Genomic DNA, 21,629 nt, shown 5'->3' on the forward strand with positions numbered 1-21,629 from the left:
ACACCAATATAAGTTTTGAAAGTTTTATTGATCATGAATATAGTGCACTGATCATATTCCATCCTGATTATGATTGTAAATCTTTCCCACAGTAACAAACTTTTCAGTTGTAATAAAAATTAGTTGCACAAGGCCAGGCAAAGTTGGTGGCAGTTTGTCGGAATTTAATGAGGTAAAACTATAATGTAAAGGTTTATATTTCCCAGCCCCCTCGCCGCCCCCCCCCCCCCCCCCTTAAAAAAACTGCACACACAGACACACACAACCCCTTGAAAATTATCAATATGAAAATTTAATCACAAGTTCATAACCACACTATGTATTCATCAAGTTAATGAATATATAAAAATTGGTTAAGATTAGGGAGTTTTATTTTGTCCAATCTGTCTACAGGAAGACAATCTGATAGCAGCATACCCTACCCCCTTGTTACAGCTTGGGTAATAACATTAGATGTTGTTTAATACTGCCAATCCTTGTTGAAATATTTACTACACATACTGCAATTATAAACGAATATATGTTACATAACAGACTGCAACTTTATCAGTATTGTACAATATATCCAATGTTCTATGTAACTGGTAAACATTTGTGTATGTTTTCCCAAATTTATTTAGAGAATCTTTCAAGATTGCGCATTATTTTAAAAACCATGTTTCACAATATAGAAATCATACCATGGATGGAATTATAATTAGTCTGTATCCATCAGGGTTTTCCATAATTTTGTTAGAAGTAGGCTGTGTAGTGAAAGTTGGAGGCTGGCCTGCCGTGTACGTGTAGTCGTGTACGGAACATTATTACGGAACTGGATTGGTGTAGGCCGCCAAATGATCAAAGTAGCCGGTCAAATTGGCCGGCAACCGGCTCTTATGGAAAACCCTGATCCATGCCTCAATCTTTACTCAAGAAAAGGACTTAAGTTGAAAAATAGCATCAAAAGATAGGATGAATACATACAAAAAAAAAAAACTCTTGTTTAAGTATCAGTTATAACAGTATATATATAAAGCATATATACAGTATAAAAACTAAGTATAATTGTGCCAGTTCCCTAATATACATAGTTATGAATCACAAATACTTTATTCAATTATCAAAGTTGAGTTAAAAATCCATCCAACATAATCTAAATCCTGGGATATATTGGATCTTAACACTATTTCACTGAACTAAGAAATGATAGGAAAAAGTTATTTTTAAATGTAAAACTAAAAATTAACTAAAATGTACCTATATAATTAATTTTGAGATTCATCAGTAGTCTTTGCTACATCCACAATGAGAGGTTCGTGTCCAGTATGCTGGAGGAAAGCTTGAATTCCTGCTGAGCTGATGGCAGTGGATGCTGAGTTCACCATTGGATGGAAGTAGATTTTGGTGTAGGAACCATCCAATAGCTGTCGGTCCAATACTAATGTCACATCCTTAGCATGGTCATTGATGAGCCCAAACAATGTCACTGAGCCTTGTGTTAAACCCAGCTTTTCTTCCAACACTGACTCATCTGCAAACCGTAGGCCTCCGGAGGCACCAGACAACTTAGCAAGATCATTTAATTTGATATCAGCATCATGTGGAGCACAAAACAAATACAACTTCTTCTTCTTACTCCGCAGGAACAAATTCTTGGCAAACATACCTTCAAGGTGTGAGACATGGGGTAGTGCCTCTTCAACTGTAAATACCTGTAAACAAATAGACCAAAAATCAAGTTCTTGTGATGAATCAAAATTAATTTCCAAACTGAAAAACAACAAAAATTTCAATAAATATCCATAGAGTAGAAATTTCCCTCATCGCAGTGATTCAGAAGATCAGAAAAAGTTATTGCATTTTTGTCAATGAAATTTCAGAAACTGTAATGTATCACCACTGATTGCAGTAGAAAGGATGTGTTTGTCTTTTTTCTTTTGTTTTTAAGAGAAGGTGATTTATATTCACTGCACTGAAATTGTCATTTCAGATGTAAATGAAGTGATTTTATTAATAATCATTAGGTACATGAATAATGATGGCTACAACAATGTACTTCAGCCCCAATACACACTGTATATCCATTTCATTAAACACAAATTGGCTTGACTGCTTTCTATACAATATACTACCTAGTATATGTACATCTACACCTTAAGCGACCTCCTCCAACAATATACTGATGATTGTGTCAATATAAAGGATGGGAGAGATCATACAGATTCGTCAAAAACCCGGAGAGTCCGGTGAGAAGTGATCCAATATTCCTGTATAAAGTATGATTTACATTTGTATAACTAGAAGTTGAGAGTTCCGGTCACTTTTTAAGCGAGTTTTGGAAATTTCCCTGTGGTTGAGCGCTAGAGACCGAAGTATCGCTAGTTCGAACCAGAAACGTATATATCACGTTCTGTTCGAACCAAAGTGGTAGAAGTTTGTTTTAAATTTTATTACTACTTCTTATTGTATAACAATTGTTAAAATTACCTCCCTTGTCTGGAATCAACATTACACGTTTCTGTTTATAACGCACATTTGTTAGATCTAAAGATGCATACCTCCGGGTGTTCAATGGTCGTGCTTTCAATGCTCAATTCCTCTAACTTCTTCAGCAGCCCTTCCCTGCCTACTTTCACTTTCGACACGTTCGCCATCGTTTTACTTCTCTCGATTCGGTGAAAATACCAGTACACGTAGCTGACTTTTCTCCTCTTCCTCCTCATATAAGTACATTTACCTTACAGGTTACTCAGGTAGTCCAAATACCTGCCACAAAGCAAAGTCGACGATAAAAAAAATCTCGCCATGCATCGCTTGTAAGAGTCGGCACATAAAGGAACCATGCAAACGTCCTATCTCCTGAACGTTTTAACGCAAGGAGTTGTGGCCCTGTAAGCAGTAAGCATTACAATTAAAAACGTAAACGGACCGTAACATTACTGGCGTGCGGCGGTGAAGTAGGGTACTCATAAGACAACACACCAAGAGTCTTGTCAGAAGTGTCTTGGCATTTTAAGCATATCGTAAGCTTTAAAACGTTGTCATCAGAAAATTCTGCTTCCTACCTGGCTATAGGTAGTTGACAATTAGTCATGTTGCTATTCTGGAGAGCGTTACACTTTCTCACTATTTACGGTAAGTTGGTGGTAATTGTTATATAAATATTATGTATGTATAAAATAACAACTGATAAATTATTAAATGAACTTTGACCTGTACAAGTGAGCAGCCCATGTGACATGCATACTCGGACAGTATTTTATACATATATATCCATTAATTGGCACAACTTTACAATGCTTCAAGATTTTAATGGGAAAAAAATGCCACATTTATTCAAACTGATAAACAATTAACACTTTAACAAGTGACCTTTGTTGACCCATATATAGAACTTTCACAAAACTTAGTTAATTATTATGACGTCTTCAAATTTATTGAACAGCACAGAATTAATGAACAGTTTGATATATATTTTGCCTGTCATGTGGTGATCCATATATTGACCTTTGAATTTCTATTGTTTGGGGATGTGCTTATGGAAAGAATTCTACATAGATTATTTACATGTTGATGACCAATTTGACCGGTGACCTTTCATGACATAAATATTGTCTTATTACATGACTGTTTATTGCAACTTGTGAAATGCAACATAAACAACACGGAAAGTGGGTGATACTCGGAGCAGTTTTCCGCTATTTGAGAACAGTATGGTGCAATATATTTAATATTATTTAATATGATACATGATGAACGCAGGCATTAAGCCTGTATGTTAATATCAATGAATAATATAATAATAATATAAGTATGTGTACATAACTTCTGATGCAATTTCAAAGAGGATCAAGTTAGCAGCTTATTGTAATATTTTCCGTAATAAACTATTTACGTTGTCCTTTAAAACGAAGGGAAAAGAGATTTAGTTCATACGATACATATCATCTTTCAAGTGTTCATCAAGTTTGATTTCAAACTGTCTCACCGAGGTAGCATCTACCAAAGACTAGGGTAAGCTATTTCAAACTCAACTACCCTTTAGCTAAAAAGTTTCCTCTGACTTCCAATCGGCACCGTTTCTTTAAAAAACGATGGGAATGGCCCCTTGTTCTGTCCGTGTTATCCATTTGGAAAAGGTTTCCTGTTACTCTCTCATCGACAAAATGATCATAATCTTAAATACATTGGTCATATCCCACATAGCCTTCGGTATTTAGCATTGGACAACGCAGAATTTCCAGTCTCACAGAGTATGAAAAATCTTTGAATCCGGCAATAAGTTTAGTCGCTCTTCGCTGGCAGCATATTCCAGATGAGGTCTTACTAAAGCCTTAAACAACATCGTTAACATGGTTGCATCGAGGTACATGAAAGTTCTTCTAATCAAACCTGTGATACTGTTAGCTTTATTTACGGCTTGTTGTATATGTACCCAGTAATTAAGCTCTTCATCAATGACTATTCCGAGATCGTTTTCAGATGAGGTGTTTTCTAGTTGTATTCTCTCTCCTGTTCCTCCTAACATATCATAATGTCTCTTCTCTTTGGCCCTTATAGAAATTACATTGCACTTGTTTGGGTGAAACTTCAATAACCATTGATCTGGCCATTTCTGAAGGTTATCGAGATTGCTCTGTAACAAATTCTTGTCGTCATCATTTCTAATTTCCCTGTAAAGTTTTGTATCATTTGCAAACAGTGGAGATGGTGATATAGGCACTTCTGGAAGATCATATATGTAAACAACAAATAATATTAGGCCTAACACGTTTCCCTGTGGAATACCGCTTAAAACAGGAAAGGTACTTGATGACTCTCCATTTACTATTTCTGCTTCCTGTTGCTAAGAAAATGAAGTATCCAGTTAATAACTTGGTCACTGATACCATAACCAGCTAGCTTCTTCAAAAGACGTTGATGAGACACTTTATCAAAGGCCTTCATGAAGTCAATTTATATTATATCAAGTTGACCTCCATTATCAATAGTTTCCATCCTCTCTTCTAATACCGTGAGAAGTTGTAATTGTGTTGATCTTCCCGCCACAAAACCAAACTGCCTATTATTAAGAAAACCGTTTCTGTCCATGTGATTAACAATGCTATCTCTAACTATTTTTTCTAGAATTTTACCAATAACACTAATTTGCTCTAGTTAAACCAACTGACCGATATGCATATATCATGTACATGTATTGATAATGATGATATATTTTACATCAATATTGACAGAAATACATGTACATTGTACCTTAAAAGATAATGATATCTAATAAATTTTAAATTGCATTGGCCAGGGGTCCGGAAAAACACTTGTTCAGTCATCATGGATGAGTAAAAATTGTCTCGGACAACCAGATTTATCTTTGTCAGTCGTCCGTTGGACGAGTATTTTTTTCCAATGATATTAATGTTACAACTTAAATTTCAATAAAAATGTAAAGAAAATTCAAAACAAAGAAACATGTTTACGGTACTTTGAAAACAAAATATTCCAGTCTTTACTCTAACTTTTGATTACACCGGAACTCACATGATGTCAAATATAGCATTCGGAATACCTTAGTAATTTTCCCGCGGTCATACGGATGTCAGGTGCTCTCGTTCTTAACAGCACCTAGTCAGTCGGATGTAAACAAACACTACGCCTAGGCCTAAGTCGCGCACAATGTCTGATGCAAAGCAGCCATCACTGCATAGTTTTTTCACTAAAACTACAAAAAAATATATATATAGAAAAAAGTCACATGTCACATCCTCGCTGATTAAGTCGCCATTTCATAGCTGAATTTGGACGAGTAAATTTTTCATCCCACCAGTCCTGTGCTTAGTGGTTTAAAATATTTTCTAGACCCCTGATTTGGCATGGTGAAAAGTATCACATACCTTTAAAAGCTTGCATGCTGAACCAATTTCAATAAACCATTGTATTACATATAGGTCATACGAATATGAAAATATTAATCAGTACATTGTTATCAATTAATGCTCCATTTCCATCCTGCAACTTTATGAAAAGAAATGCAACCGACTTACTTTGCAGAACACTTAATTCTACAGTGGTGAATTAATTTTGTTAATAGTTAATGAAATCTCTTATTGTCCTCTAAAATCAACAAAGGTTTAACTATAATATTCACCTTAGACATGACACTGTGTAATGGTAATGCATCAAAACAGATTGAAACCTAAATTTGCTAATAATTTTTAACGAAATCCACAAATCAATTAGCGCCCTTTTGACCGTAACTGAAGTACAGTCTCCAACTGGTCTGTATATAGCAGCAACTGTTTGGCTAAAACCTTATAGAAGGGTCTGATGTTTTGGTTTAAGTTCATTATAATTAGTAGATAGCAACTGAGGTTCTGAGAGCTGATGATGCTGTGTTCTATTTACAGTAATCAATTTTCCCAGTTTGTCCTTTGGTGCCACCCTCAAGTTTGAAAGATCAGAGGTCATTGGGGATATCTTTAACTTATCCCCTAGAGGATGGTTACCAGGAAACAAAGAGCGCCCTCTGGAGGACTGGCAACAAGAGATAGAGGGATATAGAGGTGAGAAACATATTAGGAGGAAAATGTGTTAAGGTCAAAGGTGGAAATTTTGATAATCTTAAGTAGATATGTTAACCTCATTCTTGATATTACACAGATCCTGTGTGAGATATGGGCTGGTATTACAGAAGTCTTGATGTTATATAAAACTCATATAAAGTTCATTAATGATTTCACATATTACATATGCTTGTAGTGCTTGGGACCTTCGACAATATACATCAGCAAGGTACAGCTGTAAACCTATTGCAAGCATCATATGCACTCACCTTGCATACATTTGAAAGCTGTCCTTAATGACCCTTGCTGTTGATAGGACATAAAACAATATGGATTACAACCAATGTATGCAGATGTGTTGATAGTAATGGTAACATGATTGTGTAATGATGTACCTATGTTACAAGGCATTGCTGACCAGATCATAGAAAGGTCCATGCGAGGCCCAGCTGCTAACCAGTCTTATGACAGACTAGCTACATTTGTGGACAAATTTGGATATCGACTTGTTGGAACCCAAAACCTGGAGGATTCTATAGGTTTTTCTCTAATTCCATTCTAATATGTCTGATTGTTTTAATCAAATTATTGACAGTTAATTTCATTAACAGATATGTCACTGACATAAATTATATGTTGAACATGATTGTATGACCCAAAGAATAAATTTATTCATAATCCTGTTTTACCAATACACAACTAAGCAGATGCTTTAAGTATTGAGAATACAAGGCTTCACTTCATTTAGTGAATATTTAAATAGTCACATTCTTCAGCTGATCATTTCTCATTAGTTCACTAGCCCTTATGCATCATGATGGGAAATCATCCATGTATTTTTTCCATTAAGAATAAAACTATACCTGTCCAAAATAGCAGAATAGATTTTAACTAGAGGAGTTCATAAAGGACTTTTGTTCATATCTCAGAATAGCAGAATAGATTTTAACTAGAGGAGTTCATAAAGGACTTTGGTTCATATCTCAGAATAGCAGAATAGATTTTAACTAGAGGAGTTCATAAAGGACTTTTGTTCATATCTCAGAATAGCAGAATAGATTTTAACTAGAGGAGTTCATAAAGGACTTTTGTTCTATCTCAGAATAGCAGAATAGATTTTAACTAGAGGAGTTCATAAAGGACTTTTGTTCATATCTCAGAATAGCAGAATAGATTTTAACTAGAGGAGTTCATAAAGGACTTTTGTTCATATCTCAGAATAGCAGAATAGATTTTAACTAGAGGAGTTCATAAAGGACTTTTGTTCATATCTCAGAATAGCAGAATAGATTTTAACTAGAGGAGTTCATAAAGGACTTTTGTTCATATCAGAATAGCAGAATAGATTTTAACTAGAGGAGTTCATAAAGGACTTTTGTTCATATCTCAGAATAGCAGAATAGATTTTAACTAGAGGAGTTCATAAAGGACTTTTGTTCATATCTCAGAATAGCAGAATAGATTTTAACTAGAGGAGTTCATAAAGGACTTTTGTTCATATCTCAGAATAAGAGGATCTTCAAATACCCAGGTATACACATCATTTTCAGCTATTTCAATCTGAAATAGGATTTTTAAATACCCAAGTATATCATAGTCTTTGGCATTTTCAGTCTGAAATTGATGAAAAAGGATCATCACTTACCTTGTTTAGAAAACAGTTTTCAATATATAAGAATATATAGCAATCATTTGCCTGTACAGAAATGATAGAAATTCTTGCACTTTTTTACTTTCGGGCCTGACACCTTAGTTTGATTATAGCACATACCATTTTCACTGAAACTTTCTGTGCTAGATGTGATTTGAAGCTGACAGTGATTAAAAACGTTCCATTTTACTTCATTTTTACAGATTACTTACTGGAAAAACTGAAAGAAGATGGGCTGGAAAATGTTCATGGAGAAGATGCCATAGTAAGAGAAACTGAAATAAACACATCACTCAATTTATTGTAGTTGTGATGTTGTATATGTATGTACAACTGTAAAGTGTAACATACTGTATCATACTGTAACACACTGTATAATACTGTAACACATTGTATCATACTGTAACACACTGTATCATACTGTAACACATTGTATCATACTGTAACACACTGTATAATACTGTAACACATTGTATCATACTGTAACACACTGTATAATACTGTAACACATTGTATCATACTGTAACACACTGTATAATACTGTAACACATTGTATCATACTGTAACACACTGTATCATACTGTAACATACTGTATAATACTGTAACACATTGTATCATACTGTAACACATTGTATCATACTGTAACACACTGTATCATACTGTAACACATTGTATCATACTGTAACACACTGTATCATACTGTAACACATTGTATCATACTGTAACACATTGTATCATACTGCAACACATTGTATAATACTGTAACACATTGTATAATACTGTAACACATTGTATCTTACTGTAACATACTGTAATATACTGTAACACATTGTATCATACTGTAACACATTGTATTTCACTGTAACACTTTGTATCATACTGTAACATACTGTATCATACTGTAACACATTGTATAATACTGTAACACGTTGTATCATATTGTATTACACTAGGTGTGATGAGAGGAGTCAACAGTGATGCTCTGATGGAATATAGTTTTGATGTTACAGGTGCCTCATTGGGTGCGAGGAAAGGAGTCAGCAGAAATGCTGTCACCAAGAAGAAAGAAACTTGCACTTCTTGGCCTTGGCTCCAGTGTTGGAACTCCTGAAGAAGGTATACAATCAGAGGTCATCGTAGTAAGGTCATGGGATGACCTTGATCAACATTCAAAGCAGGTAAGGATAAGGTGTGACCGTAGATTTCAGAGGTTTTGATGGATAAATCCCCTGAAAAATTGTTTTAATTGTATCCACAGTTATCACAGAGATTGGAGCAAGGGGTAGACCTTTGTCTGTAGTCATTAGGACAAGGAATTATAATTAAAATCGGTGCTTAAAGTGCTGTTACATTTTCATATCTTGGGAAAATTTGTAATTTGTTTTGAAAAGTGAACATGACATTGTAAAAATAAGTTATACATTTACTGACAACAAGTTATATTATTTCTCTCATAGACTTTTCTAAAAAATGATAATGAACACTAATGAACATATTTAATTTATTGCTTATATTTCTTACTCAAAATGTAAGTCAAATTACTTGTTTTAAATCTACTGTATATGAGTTCAGTTTCATTTCTATATGGAAATGCAGAATTTTAGAATTTTGCAGAAATTTATAGTAAGAATTTTCCTTTCTTTTCAATTGTGTGAATAAAAATGATATTATACTGAACTTTCATTTGGACTTTTAAAATCTTGATACCCAGATGTAAAAGCAGTTAATGTCAGTATTCCATGTAGTTGTGATTGTACACCTGGATTTTATTTTAGCTCACCTGGTCCAAAGGATCTATGAGTTTATGGCATGGCTACTGGTCATGAACAACTCATCAGATTTTGACCAAATTTGGTCAGAAGCATCCTTGGATGAGGGGGAACAAAGTTTGTGTTGGCATTGCTTCTCAGCCCCCCCCCCAAGGGACTGAGCGGTTGGGCTCAAAATGGGAAATTTTTCAAGCTCTTTAAAATTCTACACCTGTAGGAATGAATGGATATTGCCAACATTTCATCTGAAGCATTCGTCAGTAAAAGGAAAGAAATATTTTATAAACAGTGGATTCTGGTCACCTGGTGCAGTGGGAAAATAAAGCAAATATTCCTTAAAGTCCTACTTAGGAATGGTTGGATTTTGCCTAAATGTGGTCAGAAGCATCCTTTCGTGAACGGAAGCGGTTCTTAAAAATCCTTCTTCCATACCAGGATATTGTCCAAGTTAGATCTGAAGCCATTTTTATGAATAGTTAATCTGAGTTCTGTTTGACCTCAAGACTGAGAAATTCTTTGTTAAATGTCTGCATCGCAAAATTGGCCAGGTGAGCAATGAAGGCCCCTTGGACCTCTTGTTGTGATATCTAACAGTATTTTTATTTTGACATTTTGTCAGATTTGCCAGCATATGCCTTCTAATTCAGACTTGGCCCAAACTTCAGTGATGAAAGAAAAATGTAGTATGATTAATATAATCAAGACCAATTCTTATTTGAAAACAGCTATAGCTGTCATGGTAGGTGCAATGCTGAATAGCTGCTAATATCTAGATCTGATACGCTTACCTAAAAATCATTGATAATGTGAAATCATTTCCTTAAGGTGAAGGGAAAGATTGTGGTGTATAACCAGGAGTGGAAAGGTTACAGTAAGTCGGTAGACTACCGCAGTAATGGAGCATCCAGGGCAGCTGCTTACGGGGCAGTGGCGACACTGATACGCAGTGTCACCCCTCTATCCATCAACAGTCCACATACTGGCATGCAGGTAAGATACAAAAAAAAATTTTCAGGCTTATAATCTCAGGTTATTGTTACACTGAAGACTTGTTTGTATCGAGTGAGTGCATCACTGACCTTCCTAATATGGAGTCAATTGGCTACAGGGTATATACAGAATTGACGTGATACAGAGCTACCTTACTCCATGGAGTCAATTGGCTACAGGGTATATACAGAATTGATGTGATACAGAGCTACCTTACTCCATGGAGTCAATTGGCTACAGGGTATATACAGAATTGACGTGATACAGAGCTACCTTACTCCATGGAGTCAATTGGCTACAGGGTATATACAGAATTGACGTGATACAGAGCTACCTTACTCCATGGAGTCAATTGGCTACAGGGTATATACTGAATTGACTCCATACTGAGTTACCTTACTCAGTAAAATTAGTTGGCTATGCTTTATATATGCCATTGGCTCCATATTGATGTCCCTGACCTAGTGGACTTAAATGGGTAAACTGTATACATGTGTATTTTTCTTTGTATCAAATGACCCCTGTATTAAATGACCTCTGTATCAACATGTGTATTTTTCTTTGTATCAAATGACCCCTGTATTAAATGACCTCTGTATCAAATGACCCCTGTACTAAGGAGTCACATGTTTGTACTTACTGACACCCTTATATTTATAGCCATTTCTCTGTTCTTCATGACGTTACTGTTTTTTTTTTTTTTCCAATTGCCTTATCCATCAATTCAGGATTATACTGATGGTGTGAAGAAGATTCCAACAGCATGTATTACTGTTGAGGATGCTGAGATGATGGACCGAATGCAACAGCGAGGCAAGTCACAAACATGATTTTGTAACAAAGGAAATGCTTGTAATCAGCAGCCAATATTTTCCCACTCAGTAACCATCAGTTTCCTGTTTCTGTTTTGGATATCTTTATTTCTATGCTCTCGAAAAAAAATCCAAAATGTCTTTCCAGTTTGTAATCAAGGTTACCCATCTAACAGCTGCCTTAATTTCTTTAAGGATTTGGATTAAACATAGTGCAAAGATAGAGTAAGAGAATGCCTTGGATGAGTTGATGTTTTTGAGGTTCCGAGGTCAAGGTCATTTTTACTGTATACTTATTAAAAATCATCAACAACAAAAATGTAATTTGCATGAGAGTGGAGACATTCATTTCTTACAGACAGATTTTGGTATTTACCATTCGTGATAAGAAAAGTGCTCCATGGATCTAGGCAAAAAATTCAGGTCAGCAAAAAATAGAAGGATTGGAATTCTTTAAAAATAATGTTCAGTGTGATTGTGTAAAAATAACATTACTGTAATAGCTATATTTACATGCAGGTGAGAGGATCGTAGTGAAGCTGGTGATGGGAGCCCAGAACCTTCCATCTGTCAAATCCAGGAACACAGTGGCTGAGGTGATGGGAAGCATGTACCCAGATGAGGTAGACTTTTAATAAAAAATATGCTATTCGGCAATCAGGTAATCTAATAAAATGTTAGACAAAAAGTTATTCTCAGTTATTCTAGGCCAATCTAACATAATATCAGTTATTCTAGGCCAATCTAACATAATATCAGTTATTCTAGGCCAATCTAACAGAATATCAGTTATTCTAGGCCAATCTAACAGAATATCAGTTGTTCTATGCCAATCTAACAGAATATCAGTTATTCTAGGCCAATCTAACAGAATGTCAGTTATTCTAGGCCAATCGAACAGAATGTCAGTTATTCTCAGCCAATCTAACAGAATATCAGTTATTCTAGGCCAATCTAACAGAATATCAGTTGTTCTAGGCCAATCTAACAGAATATCAGTTATTCTAGGCCAATCTAACAGAATATCAGTTATTCTATGCCAATCTAACAGAATATCAGTTGTTCTATGCCAATCTAACAGAATATCAGTTATTCTAGGCCAATCTAACAGAATGTCAGTTGTTCTAGGCCAATCTAACAGAATATCAGTTATTCTAGGCCAATCTAACAGAATGTCAGTTGTTCTAGGCCAATCTAACAGAATATCAGTTATTCTAGGCCAATCTAACAGAATATCAGTTATTCTCAGCCAATCTAACAGAATATCAGTTATTCTAGGCCAATCTAACAGAATATCAGTTGTTCTAGGCCAATCTAACAGAATATCAGTTATTCTAGCCCAATCTAACAGAATGTCAGTTGTTCTAGGCCAATCTAACAGAATATCAGTTATTCTAGGCCAATCTAACAGAATATTTGTTATTCTAGGCCAATCTAACAGAATATCAGTTATTCTCAGCCAATCTAACAGAATATCAGTTATTCTAGGCCAATCTAACAGAATATCAGTTATTCTAGGCCAATCTAACAGAATATCAGTTATTCTAGGCCAATCTAACAGAATGTCAGTTATTCTAGGCCAATCTAACAGAATATCAGTTATTCTAGGCCAATCTAACAGAATATCAGTTATTCTAGGCCAATCTAACAGAATATCAGTTATTCTAGGCCAATCTAACAGAATATCTGTTATTCTAGGCCAATCTAACAGAATATCAGTTATTCTAGGCCAATCTAACAGAATATCAGTTATTCTAGGCCAATCTAACAGAATATCAGTTATTCCTGGCCAATCAAACAGCATATAAGATATTTTCAGCCTACAATGTATAGCATAATGAATGAGTGTTAATTAATAATCCTGAGGGGACATATACATAATTTAGTTAACACTAAAGTAGAAAGATTAATATACTTTAAAACTCTTGTATAAATGTGAAGGATAAGGATATATCACCTGAGGCTCACAAACGGTGTTAAAATCCTAGGGTCACGTTACTAATAGACAAGAAATGTAATACTGATGATGTTTACACTAGGTTGTACTCTTTGGTGGACACCTGGACAGTTGGGATGTTGGTCAGGGAGCCATGGATGATGGCGGAGGTGCATTTATCTCATGGCAGGTACTATAATTTAAAATAATACAGGTAATATTTGATTATAGAATATTATTCAGAACATGGAATAATATATGAAATTGATGAAGTGATAATTAAATAGGGGTAAAAAGTGGAATTAAGAAAAACAATAAACAATGCTGTGTATTTTCATAATTTTGAGAACTAAAATACAACGTTGTCTTTAACAATTGTCAGATTTCAATTAGTTTCATTTTATACTAGCAAATCCTTCTGTACCCTTTATCATCATCAGGCGCTGTCCTTGATCTCCCAACTTGGACTGCGACCCAAACGGACAATGAGGATGGTCCTATGGACAGGTGAGGTGAGTCATATATAGATTATCGGGATTTTGACAGGGAAGTCAGAAATACAATGTGTACGAATCATACATGTAAGTATAAACAGGTCATTGTAATAGAGAGGTACAAACACTGCTAAACTGTTCCAAGTGTCTAGTTAATACTTATATTCATAAAGTAATGGAGAATTTTTCAGGTCAATAATTACACTTATACGTAATGTATGTCTGAATCTGTACAATTATACTAATATCACTGTTTGCTGTTTTACAGGAAATGGGTGGAATCGGAGCTGAAGCCTATTATCACGCACACAAGGTGAAATATCTATATATTAAGTATTATTACAGGTGAACACATTTCTGAAGGACACTGGTCGGGTTGGAGAATTAACTGGCTTCAAAAATATGTACTCGGATACACATTAAAAAAGGAAAGGTTCTGTCTTCTGTCTTTGTCAACAGCAAAAGCTGATTGAAGTATTTAATGCATTATCTCATTCAACAGTGGTAGGGTTCACATTTGGTTAGATATGTTGAGTACCCAAGTATGGGTCTGGTATTAAAATCGAGGGTACCTTGGGTCAACCATTTAACTTCAGGGCCTTCATTCCATATCCATGACTGACTAGTTTTTTCCATTGCAATGTTCCCATCTATAAAGTTAAAATATTGTGCTGAAACTTATATACATACATCAGCAAAAGGCTTTTGTATACTGAATGAGTTCAGATTTTGTGCTGAAACTTGTATACATACATCAGCAAAAGGCTTTTGTATACTGAATGAGTTCAGATTTTGTGCTGAAACTTGTATACATACATCAGCAAAAGGCTTTTGTATACTGAATGAGTTCAGATTTTGTGCTGAAACTTGTATACATACATCACCAAAAGGCTTTTGTATACTGAATGAGTTCAGATTTTGTGCTGAAACTTGTATACATACATCAGCAAAAGGCTTTTGTATACTGAATGAGTTCAGATTTTGTGCTGAAACTTATATACATACATCAGCAAAAGGCTTTTGTATACTGAATGAGTTCAGATTTTGTGCTGAAACTTGTATACATACATCACCAAAAGGCTTTTGTATACTGAATGAGTTCAGATTTTGTGCTGAAACTTGTATACATACATCACCAAAAGGCTTTTGTTCTTTGCACTGCTCTTAGGTCATTTTGACTCAGATACTGTTATTAAACTATTTCTTTAGATAAATATATTGTTATAACATTTTGAATCAACATTGACTAAAAGTCACTGGCTTATCTATTAAATGTATATGTATGACCTTAATTTTTGTGAGTTATCTCACTTTTAATTGTTGAATAACTTTTCAATATGATAAATATTAATTGTTAGTTATTGGTATACCAGTACGATAGAAATAAGACTTGCATTTAACAATACTACATAAATGTGCCAAGCCTTCAGTTGATGTGGTTTTCCATTCAGGGTGATATCTCTAACTTTGATATGGTGATGGAGTCAGATATTGGAACTTTTCATCCTTATGGGATCAAATTTACGGGTAAGTGTCATTGTTTATCAGTGAACCCACCCTTAATTCCCCCAACCCAGACAAAGGTTTTGTTATATATGTGTTTGTGTGATGAAATCAGAATGAAGTGCATTAGTGAAAAAAAGTTAATTAGTAAGAAAATGGTGTGATGCTTCACTTTACCTTGGCCATGGTGAAGTGAACCCTCACCTCCCCTGCCCCACCCTGATTTTTTTTTATTATTATTATTATGTATTGAGGAACATAATGAAGTAAACTGATAAAATGAAAAAAAAATTAAGTGAAGAAACAGCAATTGGAAACAGAATATATAGTGGCTTCACTTTGCCATGAGGGGGGGTTTCATTTCACTATAATGGTGAAATGAACCACAGATCACTTTACCATGGGCTTCACTTTACCATACTACAAAGGTAATAATTATGTGACGTCATACATATTTGTTACAGGTACAGAGAAAGCTACCAAAATAATGGAGTCTGTAGTTGATCTACTGCGACCAATCAATGCTACTCAACTGGCAAATGAAGCCGACGGTACAGATATAGCCATGTGGATGTCACATGGTGTTCCAGGCTCAAGTCTACTCACAGATACTTCTTCATACTTCTACTATCACCATACAGACGGTAAGCCTGATGTGTTCTAATTTGTTATCTTGTTTGTTAAGGTGATGACAGAGAAAGGATAAAGTCATAACTATGTATGCTAATGGTAGTGAAAGGAACTTAATGTGTGTAGCAAGAGTGAAGTTGTCTTGTCAATTCTGTAATAATGGTGTAGGGAGAGGGAAGATGTTGTGTCAATTCTATATTAATGGTGTAGGGAGAGGGAAGCTGTCATGTCAATTCTGTATTAATGGTGTAGGGAGAGGAAAGATGTTGTGTCAATTCTATATTAATGGTGTAGGGAGAGGGAAGCTGTCATGTCAATTCTGTATTAATGGTGTAGGGAGAGGGAAGATGTTGTGTCAATTCTGTATTAATGGTGTAGGGAGAGGGAAGCTGTTGTGTCAATTCTGTATTAATGGTGTAGGGAGAGGGAAGATGCTGTGTCAATTCTGTATTAATGATGTAGGGAGAGGGAAGCTGTCATGTCAATTCTGTATTAATGGTATAGGGAGAGGGAAGATGTGTCAATTCTGTATTAATGATGTAGGGAGAGGGAAGTTGTCATGTCAATTCTGTATTAATGGTGTAGGGAGAGGGAAGCTGTCATGTCAATTCTGTATTAATGGTGTAGGGAGAGGGAAGATGTTGTGTCAATTCTGTATTAATGGTGTAGGGAGAGGGAAGCTGTCATGTCAATTCTGTATTAATGGTGTAGGGAGAGGGAAGCTGTCATGTCAATTCTGTATTAATGGTGTAGGGAGAGGGAAGATGTGTCGATTCTTTATCAATGATGTAGGGAGAGGGAAGCTGTTGTGTTGATTCTGTGATGTGCAGACAGAGCGATGTCATGTCAATTCTGTATTAATGCTGTAGGGAGAGGGAAGATGTTGTGTCAATTCTGTATTAATGGTGTAGGGAGAGGGAAGCTGTCATGTCAATTCAGTATTAATGGTGTAGAGAGAGGGAAGCTGTCATGTCAATTCTGTATTAATGGTATTGGGAGAGGGAAGATGTGTCAATTCTGTATTAATGGTGTAGGGAGAGGGAAGATGTCATGTCAATTCTGTATTAATGGTGTAGGGAGAGGGAAGATGTGTCGATTCTTTATCAATGATGTTAGGAGAGGGAAGCTGTTGTGTTGATTCTGTGTTGATGTGCAGACAGAGCGATGTCATGTCAATTCTGTATTAATGGTGTAGGGAGACGGAAGCTGTTGTGTTGATTCTGTGTTGATATGCAGAGAGAGCGATGTTATGTCAATTCTGTGTTGATCTCAGAGAGAGGGAAGTTGTCATGTGAATTTTTTATAGGTTCAACCTATTTTACGATGTGTGATTGTTATAAAACCAGTGTTTTTTTATCTGATAATCTTAAAACTTCTATTGTAGGAGATACATTGACAGTTCAGAATCCTAAGGAGATGGACCGAAGTGCTGCTGTGTGGGCAGTAGTGGCATTTATTGTGGCAGACATGGAGGAAATGTTGCCCCGTTAATTGAAGCAATTCCTTTTTATCATGATTATATTGAGTCATTTTTCACCTCTGTGAAAGTGAATCATATGTCACCTTTGTGAAAGTGAATTATGTGTCACCTTTGTGAAAGTGAATTATGTGTCACCTTCATGAAAGTGAATTATGTGTCACCTTTGTGAAAGTGAATTATGTGTCACCTTGGTGAAAGTGAATTATGTGTCACCTTCATGAAAGTGAATTATATGTCACCTTCATGAAAGTGAATTATGTGTCACCTTCATGGAAGTGAATTGTGTCACCTTCATGGAAGTGAATTATGTGTCACCTTGGTGAAAGTGAATTATGTGTCACCTTCATGGAAGTGAATGATGTGTCACCTTTGTGAAAGTGAATTATGTGTCACCTTCATGAAAGTGAATTATGTGTCACCTTTTTGAAAGTGAATTATGTGTCACCTTTGTGAAAGTGAATTATGTGTCACCTTTGTGAAAGTGAATTATGTGTCACCTTTGTGAAAGTGAATTATGTGTCACCTTCATGAAAGTGAATTATGTGTCACCTTTGTGAAAGTGAATTATGTGTCACCTTTGTGAAAGTGAATTATGTGTCACCTTCATGGAAGTGAATTATGTGTCACCTTCATGAAAGTGAATTATGTGTCACCTTTGTGAAAGTGAATTATGTGTCACCTTTGTGAAAGTGAATTATGTGTCACCTTTGTGAAAGTGAATTATGTGTCACCTTTGTGAAAGTGAATTATGTGTCACCTTCATGTGTGTCACTTTGGTGATAGTGAATTATGTGTCACCTTGGTGAAAGTGAATTATGTGTCACCTTCATGGAAGTGAATTATGTGTCACCTTTGTGAAAGTGAATTATGTGTCACCTTCATGTGTGTCACTTTGGTGATAGTGAATCATGCATCACCTTCATGGAAGTGAATTATGTGTCACCTTGGTGAAAGTGAATTATGTGTCACCTTCATGGAAGTGAATTATGTGTCACCTTGGTGAAAGTGAATTATGTGTCACCTTCATGGAAGTGAATTATGTGTCACCTTTGTGAAAGTGAATTATGTGTCACCTTCATGTGTGTCACTTTGGTGATAGTGAATCATGCATCACCTTCATGGAAGTGAATTATGTGTCACCTTGGTGAAAGTGAATTATGTGTCACCTTTGTGAAAGTGAATTATGTGTCACCTTTGTGAAAGTGAATTATGTGTCACCTTTGTGAAAGTGAATTATGTGTCACCTTTGTGAAAGAGAATTATGTGTCACCTTTGTGAAAGTGAATTATGTGTCACCTTGGTGACCTTTGTGTGTCACTTTGGTGCTAGTGAATCATGCATCACCTTCATGGAAGTGAATTATGTGTCACCTTGGTGAAAGTGAATTATGTGTCACCTTTGTGAAAGTGAATTATGTGTCACCTTCATGGAAGTGAATTATGTGTCACTTTGGTGATAGTGAATCATGCATCACCTTCATGGAAGTGAATTATGTGTCACCTTTGTGAAAGTGAGTTATGTGTCACCTTCGTGAAAGTGAGTTATGTGTCACCTTCATGAAAGTGAATTATGTGTCACCTTTGTGAAAGTGAATTATGTGTCACCTTCATGTGTGTCACTTTGGTGATAGTGAATCATGCATCACCTTCATGGAAGTGAATTATGTGTCACCTTGGTGAAAGTGAATTATGTGTCACCTTCATGGAAGTGAATTATGTGTTACCTTCATGAAAGTGAATCATATGTCACCTTTGTGAAAGTGAATTATGTGTCACCTTTGTGAAAGTGAATTATGTGTCACCTTTGTGAAAGTGAATTATGTGTCACCTTCGTGAAAGTGAATTATGTGTCACCTTCATGGAAGTGAATTATGTGTCACCTTCATGAAAGTGAATTATGTGTCACCTTTGTGAAAGTGAATTATGTGTCACCTTTGTGAAAGTGAATTATGTGTCACCTTCATGAAAGTGAATTATGTGTTACCTTCATGAAAGTGAATTATGTGTCACCTTTGTGAAAGTGAATCATATGTCACCTTCGTGAAAGTGAATTATGTGTCACCTTCATGAAAGTGAATTATGTGTTACCTTCATGAAAGTGAATCATATGTCACCTTTGTGAAAGTGAATTATGTGTTACCTTTGTGAAAGTGAATTATGTGTTACCTTCATGTGTGTCACTTTGGTGATAGTGAATCATGCATCACCTTTATGTGTTACCTTCATGAAAGTGAATTATGTGTTACCTTCATGAAAGTGAATTATGTGTCACCTTTGTGAAAGTGAATTATGTGTCACCTTTGTGAAAGTGAATTATGTGTCACCTTTGTGAAAGTGAATTATGTGTTACCTTCATGAAAGTGAATCATATGTCACCTTTGTGAAAGTGAATTATGTGTCACCTTTGTGAAAGTGAATTATGTGTCACCTTCATGTGTGTCACTTTGGTGATAGTGAATCATGCATCACCTTCATGGAAGTGAATTATGTGTCACCTTGGTGAAAGTGAATTATGTGTTACCTTCATGAAAGTGAATCATATGTCACCTTTGTGAAAGTGAATTATGTGTCACCTTCATGTGTGTCACTTTGGTGATAGTGAATCATGCATCACCTTCATGGAAGTGAATTATGTGTCACCTTGGTGAAAGTGAATTATGTGTCACCTTCATGGAAGTGAATTATGTGTAACCTTCATGTGTGTCACTTTGGTGATAGTGAATCATGCATCACCTTCATGGAAGTGAATTATGTGTAACCTTCATAACAGTGAATTATGTGTCACTTTTGTGAAAGTAAGTCATGTGTCACCTTGGTGAAAGTAAATCTGGTGTGACCTTAATGAAAGTTAATTATGTCACCTTCATGAAAGTGAATCATTTGTCACCTTGATGAAATTAATTCATGTGTCATCTTGCTGAAAGTGAATCCTGTGTTACTTTGATGAAAGTGAATTTTGGCATATTGCGGTGTCTGTCTATCAACTATGTTTTGTTATAGTCACTGCTAGTCTTGAATAATAGCACATATTTTTACCAAATTTCATCAGAAGCATCTTTAAGGGAACTCAAGTAAGAAAAAGTAGTAGTTCTGACCCCCCTTGGGTCTGAGGGGTGGGGTTGGGTCAAAATGTTCTGTAGGCATGATTGAATTTTGGCCAAATCTGATGTGAAGAGATGGAGACTCAGTTTTGAATAAACACCCCCCTGGTGAGACAAGTTGGGGCACAACAGGGGAAATAGCTTTAAAATAATGGATTGAAGCATCTTTGCTTGAAAAAATATTTTGTTTTATAGTAAATGGTGTGTCTTAACCCCTTGTGATCAGAGGGGCAGGGCCCAATTATAGGAAAGATAGAGCATTATTCTTCATCATGCTTTGATTCTGTCCCAAGTTGGTCTGAAACATCTATTCTATATAACTGGTGGATTTGATCCCACTGGGGCCAGAGAGATGCGGCCCTATAGGGATGATAGAGCAAATTCTTTGTATTCATTTCAATTTATTTGTATGACCAGATGGATGTTTAGCTACATTTGTATGACCAGATGGATGTTTAGCTACATTTGTATGACCAGATGGATGTTAAGCTACATTTGTATGACCAGATGGATGTTAAGCTACATTTGTATGACCAGATTGATGTTTAGCTACATTTGTATGACCAGATTGATGTTAAGCTACATTTGTATGACCAGATTGATGTTAAGCTACATTTGTATGACCAGAACGATGTTAAGCTACATTTGTTTGACCAGATTGATGTTAAGCTACATTTGTATGACCAGATTGATGTTAAGCTACATTTGTATGACCAAATTGATGTTA

The 21,629-nt window shown here is 35.5% G+C and overlaps 2 protein-coding genes across 2 annotated transcripts; one reads left to right on the top strand and one right to left on the bottom strand.

Moving 5' to 3' along the window:
• Positions 1–239: 239 nt before the first annotated feature.
• On the bottom strand, positions 240–2,805 carry LOC132551836 (prolyl-tRNA synthetase associated domain-containing protein 1-like). Its single transcript, XM_060215985.1, has 2 exons — positions 2,538–2,805; positions 240–1,691 (listed from the first exon to the last, which is right to left on the bottom strand). The coding sequence occupies exons 1-2, from the start codon at positions 2,700–2,702 to the stop codon at positions 1,245–1,247; spliced, it is 612 nt and encodes a 203-aa protein (XP_060071968.1). The 5' UTR covers positions 2,703–2,805; the 3' UTR covers positions 240–1,244.
• Positions 2,806–3,071: 266 nt separating this feature from the next.
• Positions 3,072–17,813, top strand: LOC132551847 (carboxypeptidase Q-like). The gene is made up of 14 exons (XM_060215994.1): positions 3,072–3,114; positions 6,381–6,536; positions 6,944–7,075; positions 8,391–8,452; positions 9,199–9,366; positions 10,783–10,947; positions 11,676–11,760; positions 12,279–12,382; positions 13,799–13,885; positions 14,136–14,207; positions 14,458–14,502; positions 15,641–15,716; positions 16,157–16,336; positions 17,707–17,813. The coding sequence occupies exons 1-14, from the start codon at positions 3,072–3,074 to the stop codon at positions 17,811–17,813; spliced, it is 1,482 nt and encodes a 493-aa protein (XP_060071977.1).
• Positions 17,814–21,629: the final 3,816 nt, after the last annotated feature.

Source organism: Ylistrum balloti, unplaced genomic scaffold, assembly GCF_031769215.1.
Source record: "Ylistrum balloti isolate Yb309-2 unplaced genomic scaffold, AGI_CSIRO_Ybal_v1 Utg369628, whole genome shotgun sequence".
Classification (NCBI taxonomy): domain Eukaryota; kingdom Metazoa; phylum Mollusca; class Bivalvia; order Pectinida; family Pectinidae; genus Ylistrum; species Ylistrum balloti.

Excerpts from the sequence above, each read along its gene's own strand:
- LOC132551836 (XM_060215985.1), bottom strand. The coding sequence starts at position 2,702 with ATGAGGAGGAAGAGGAGAAAAGTCAGCTACGTGTACTGGTATTTTCAC. Across the intron at positions 1,692-2,537 it reads CGACCATTGAACACCCGGAG|GTATTTACAGTTGAAGAGGC; the intron begins GTATGCATCTTT and ends ATTTGTTTACAG.
- LOC132551847 (XM_060215994.1), top strand. The coding sequence starts at position 3,072 with ATGTTGCTATTCTGGAGAGCGTTACACTTTCTCACTATTTACG. Across the intron at positions 7,076-8,390 it reads AAACCTGGAGGATTCTATAG|ATTACTTACTGGAAAAACTG; the intron begins GTTTTTCTCTAA and ends TCATTTTTACAG. Across the intron at positions 16,337-17,706 it reads CTACTATCACCATACAGACG|GAGATACATTGACAGTTCAG; the intron begins GTAAGCCTGATG and ends CTTCTATTGTAG.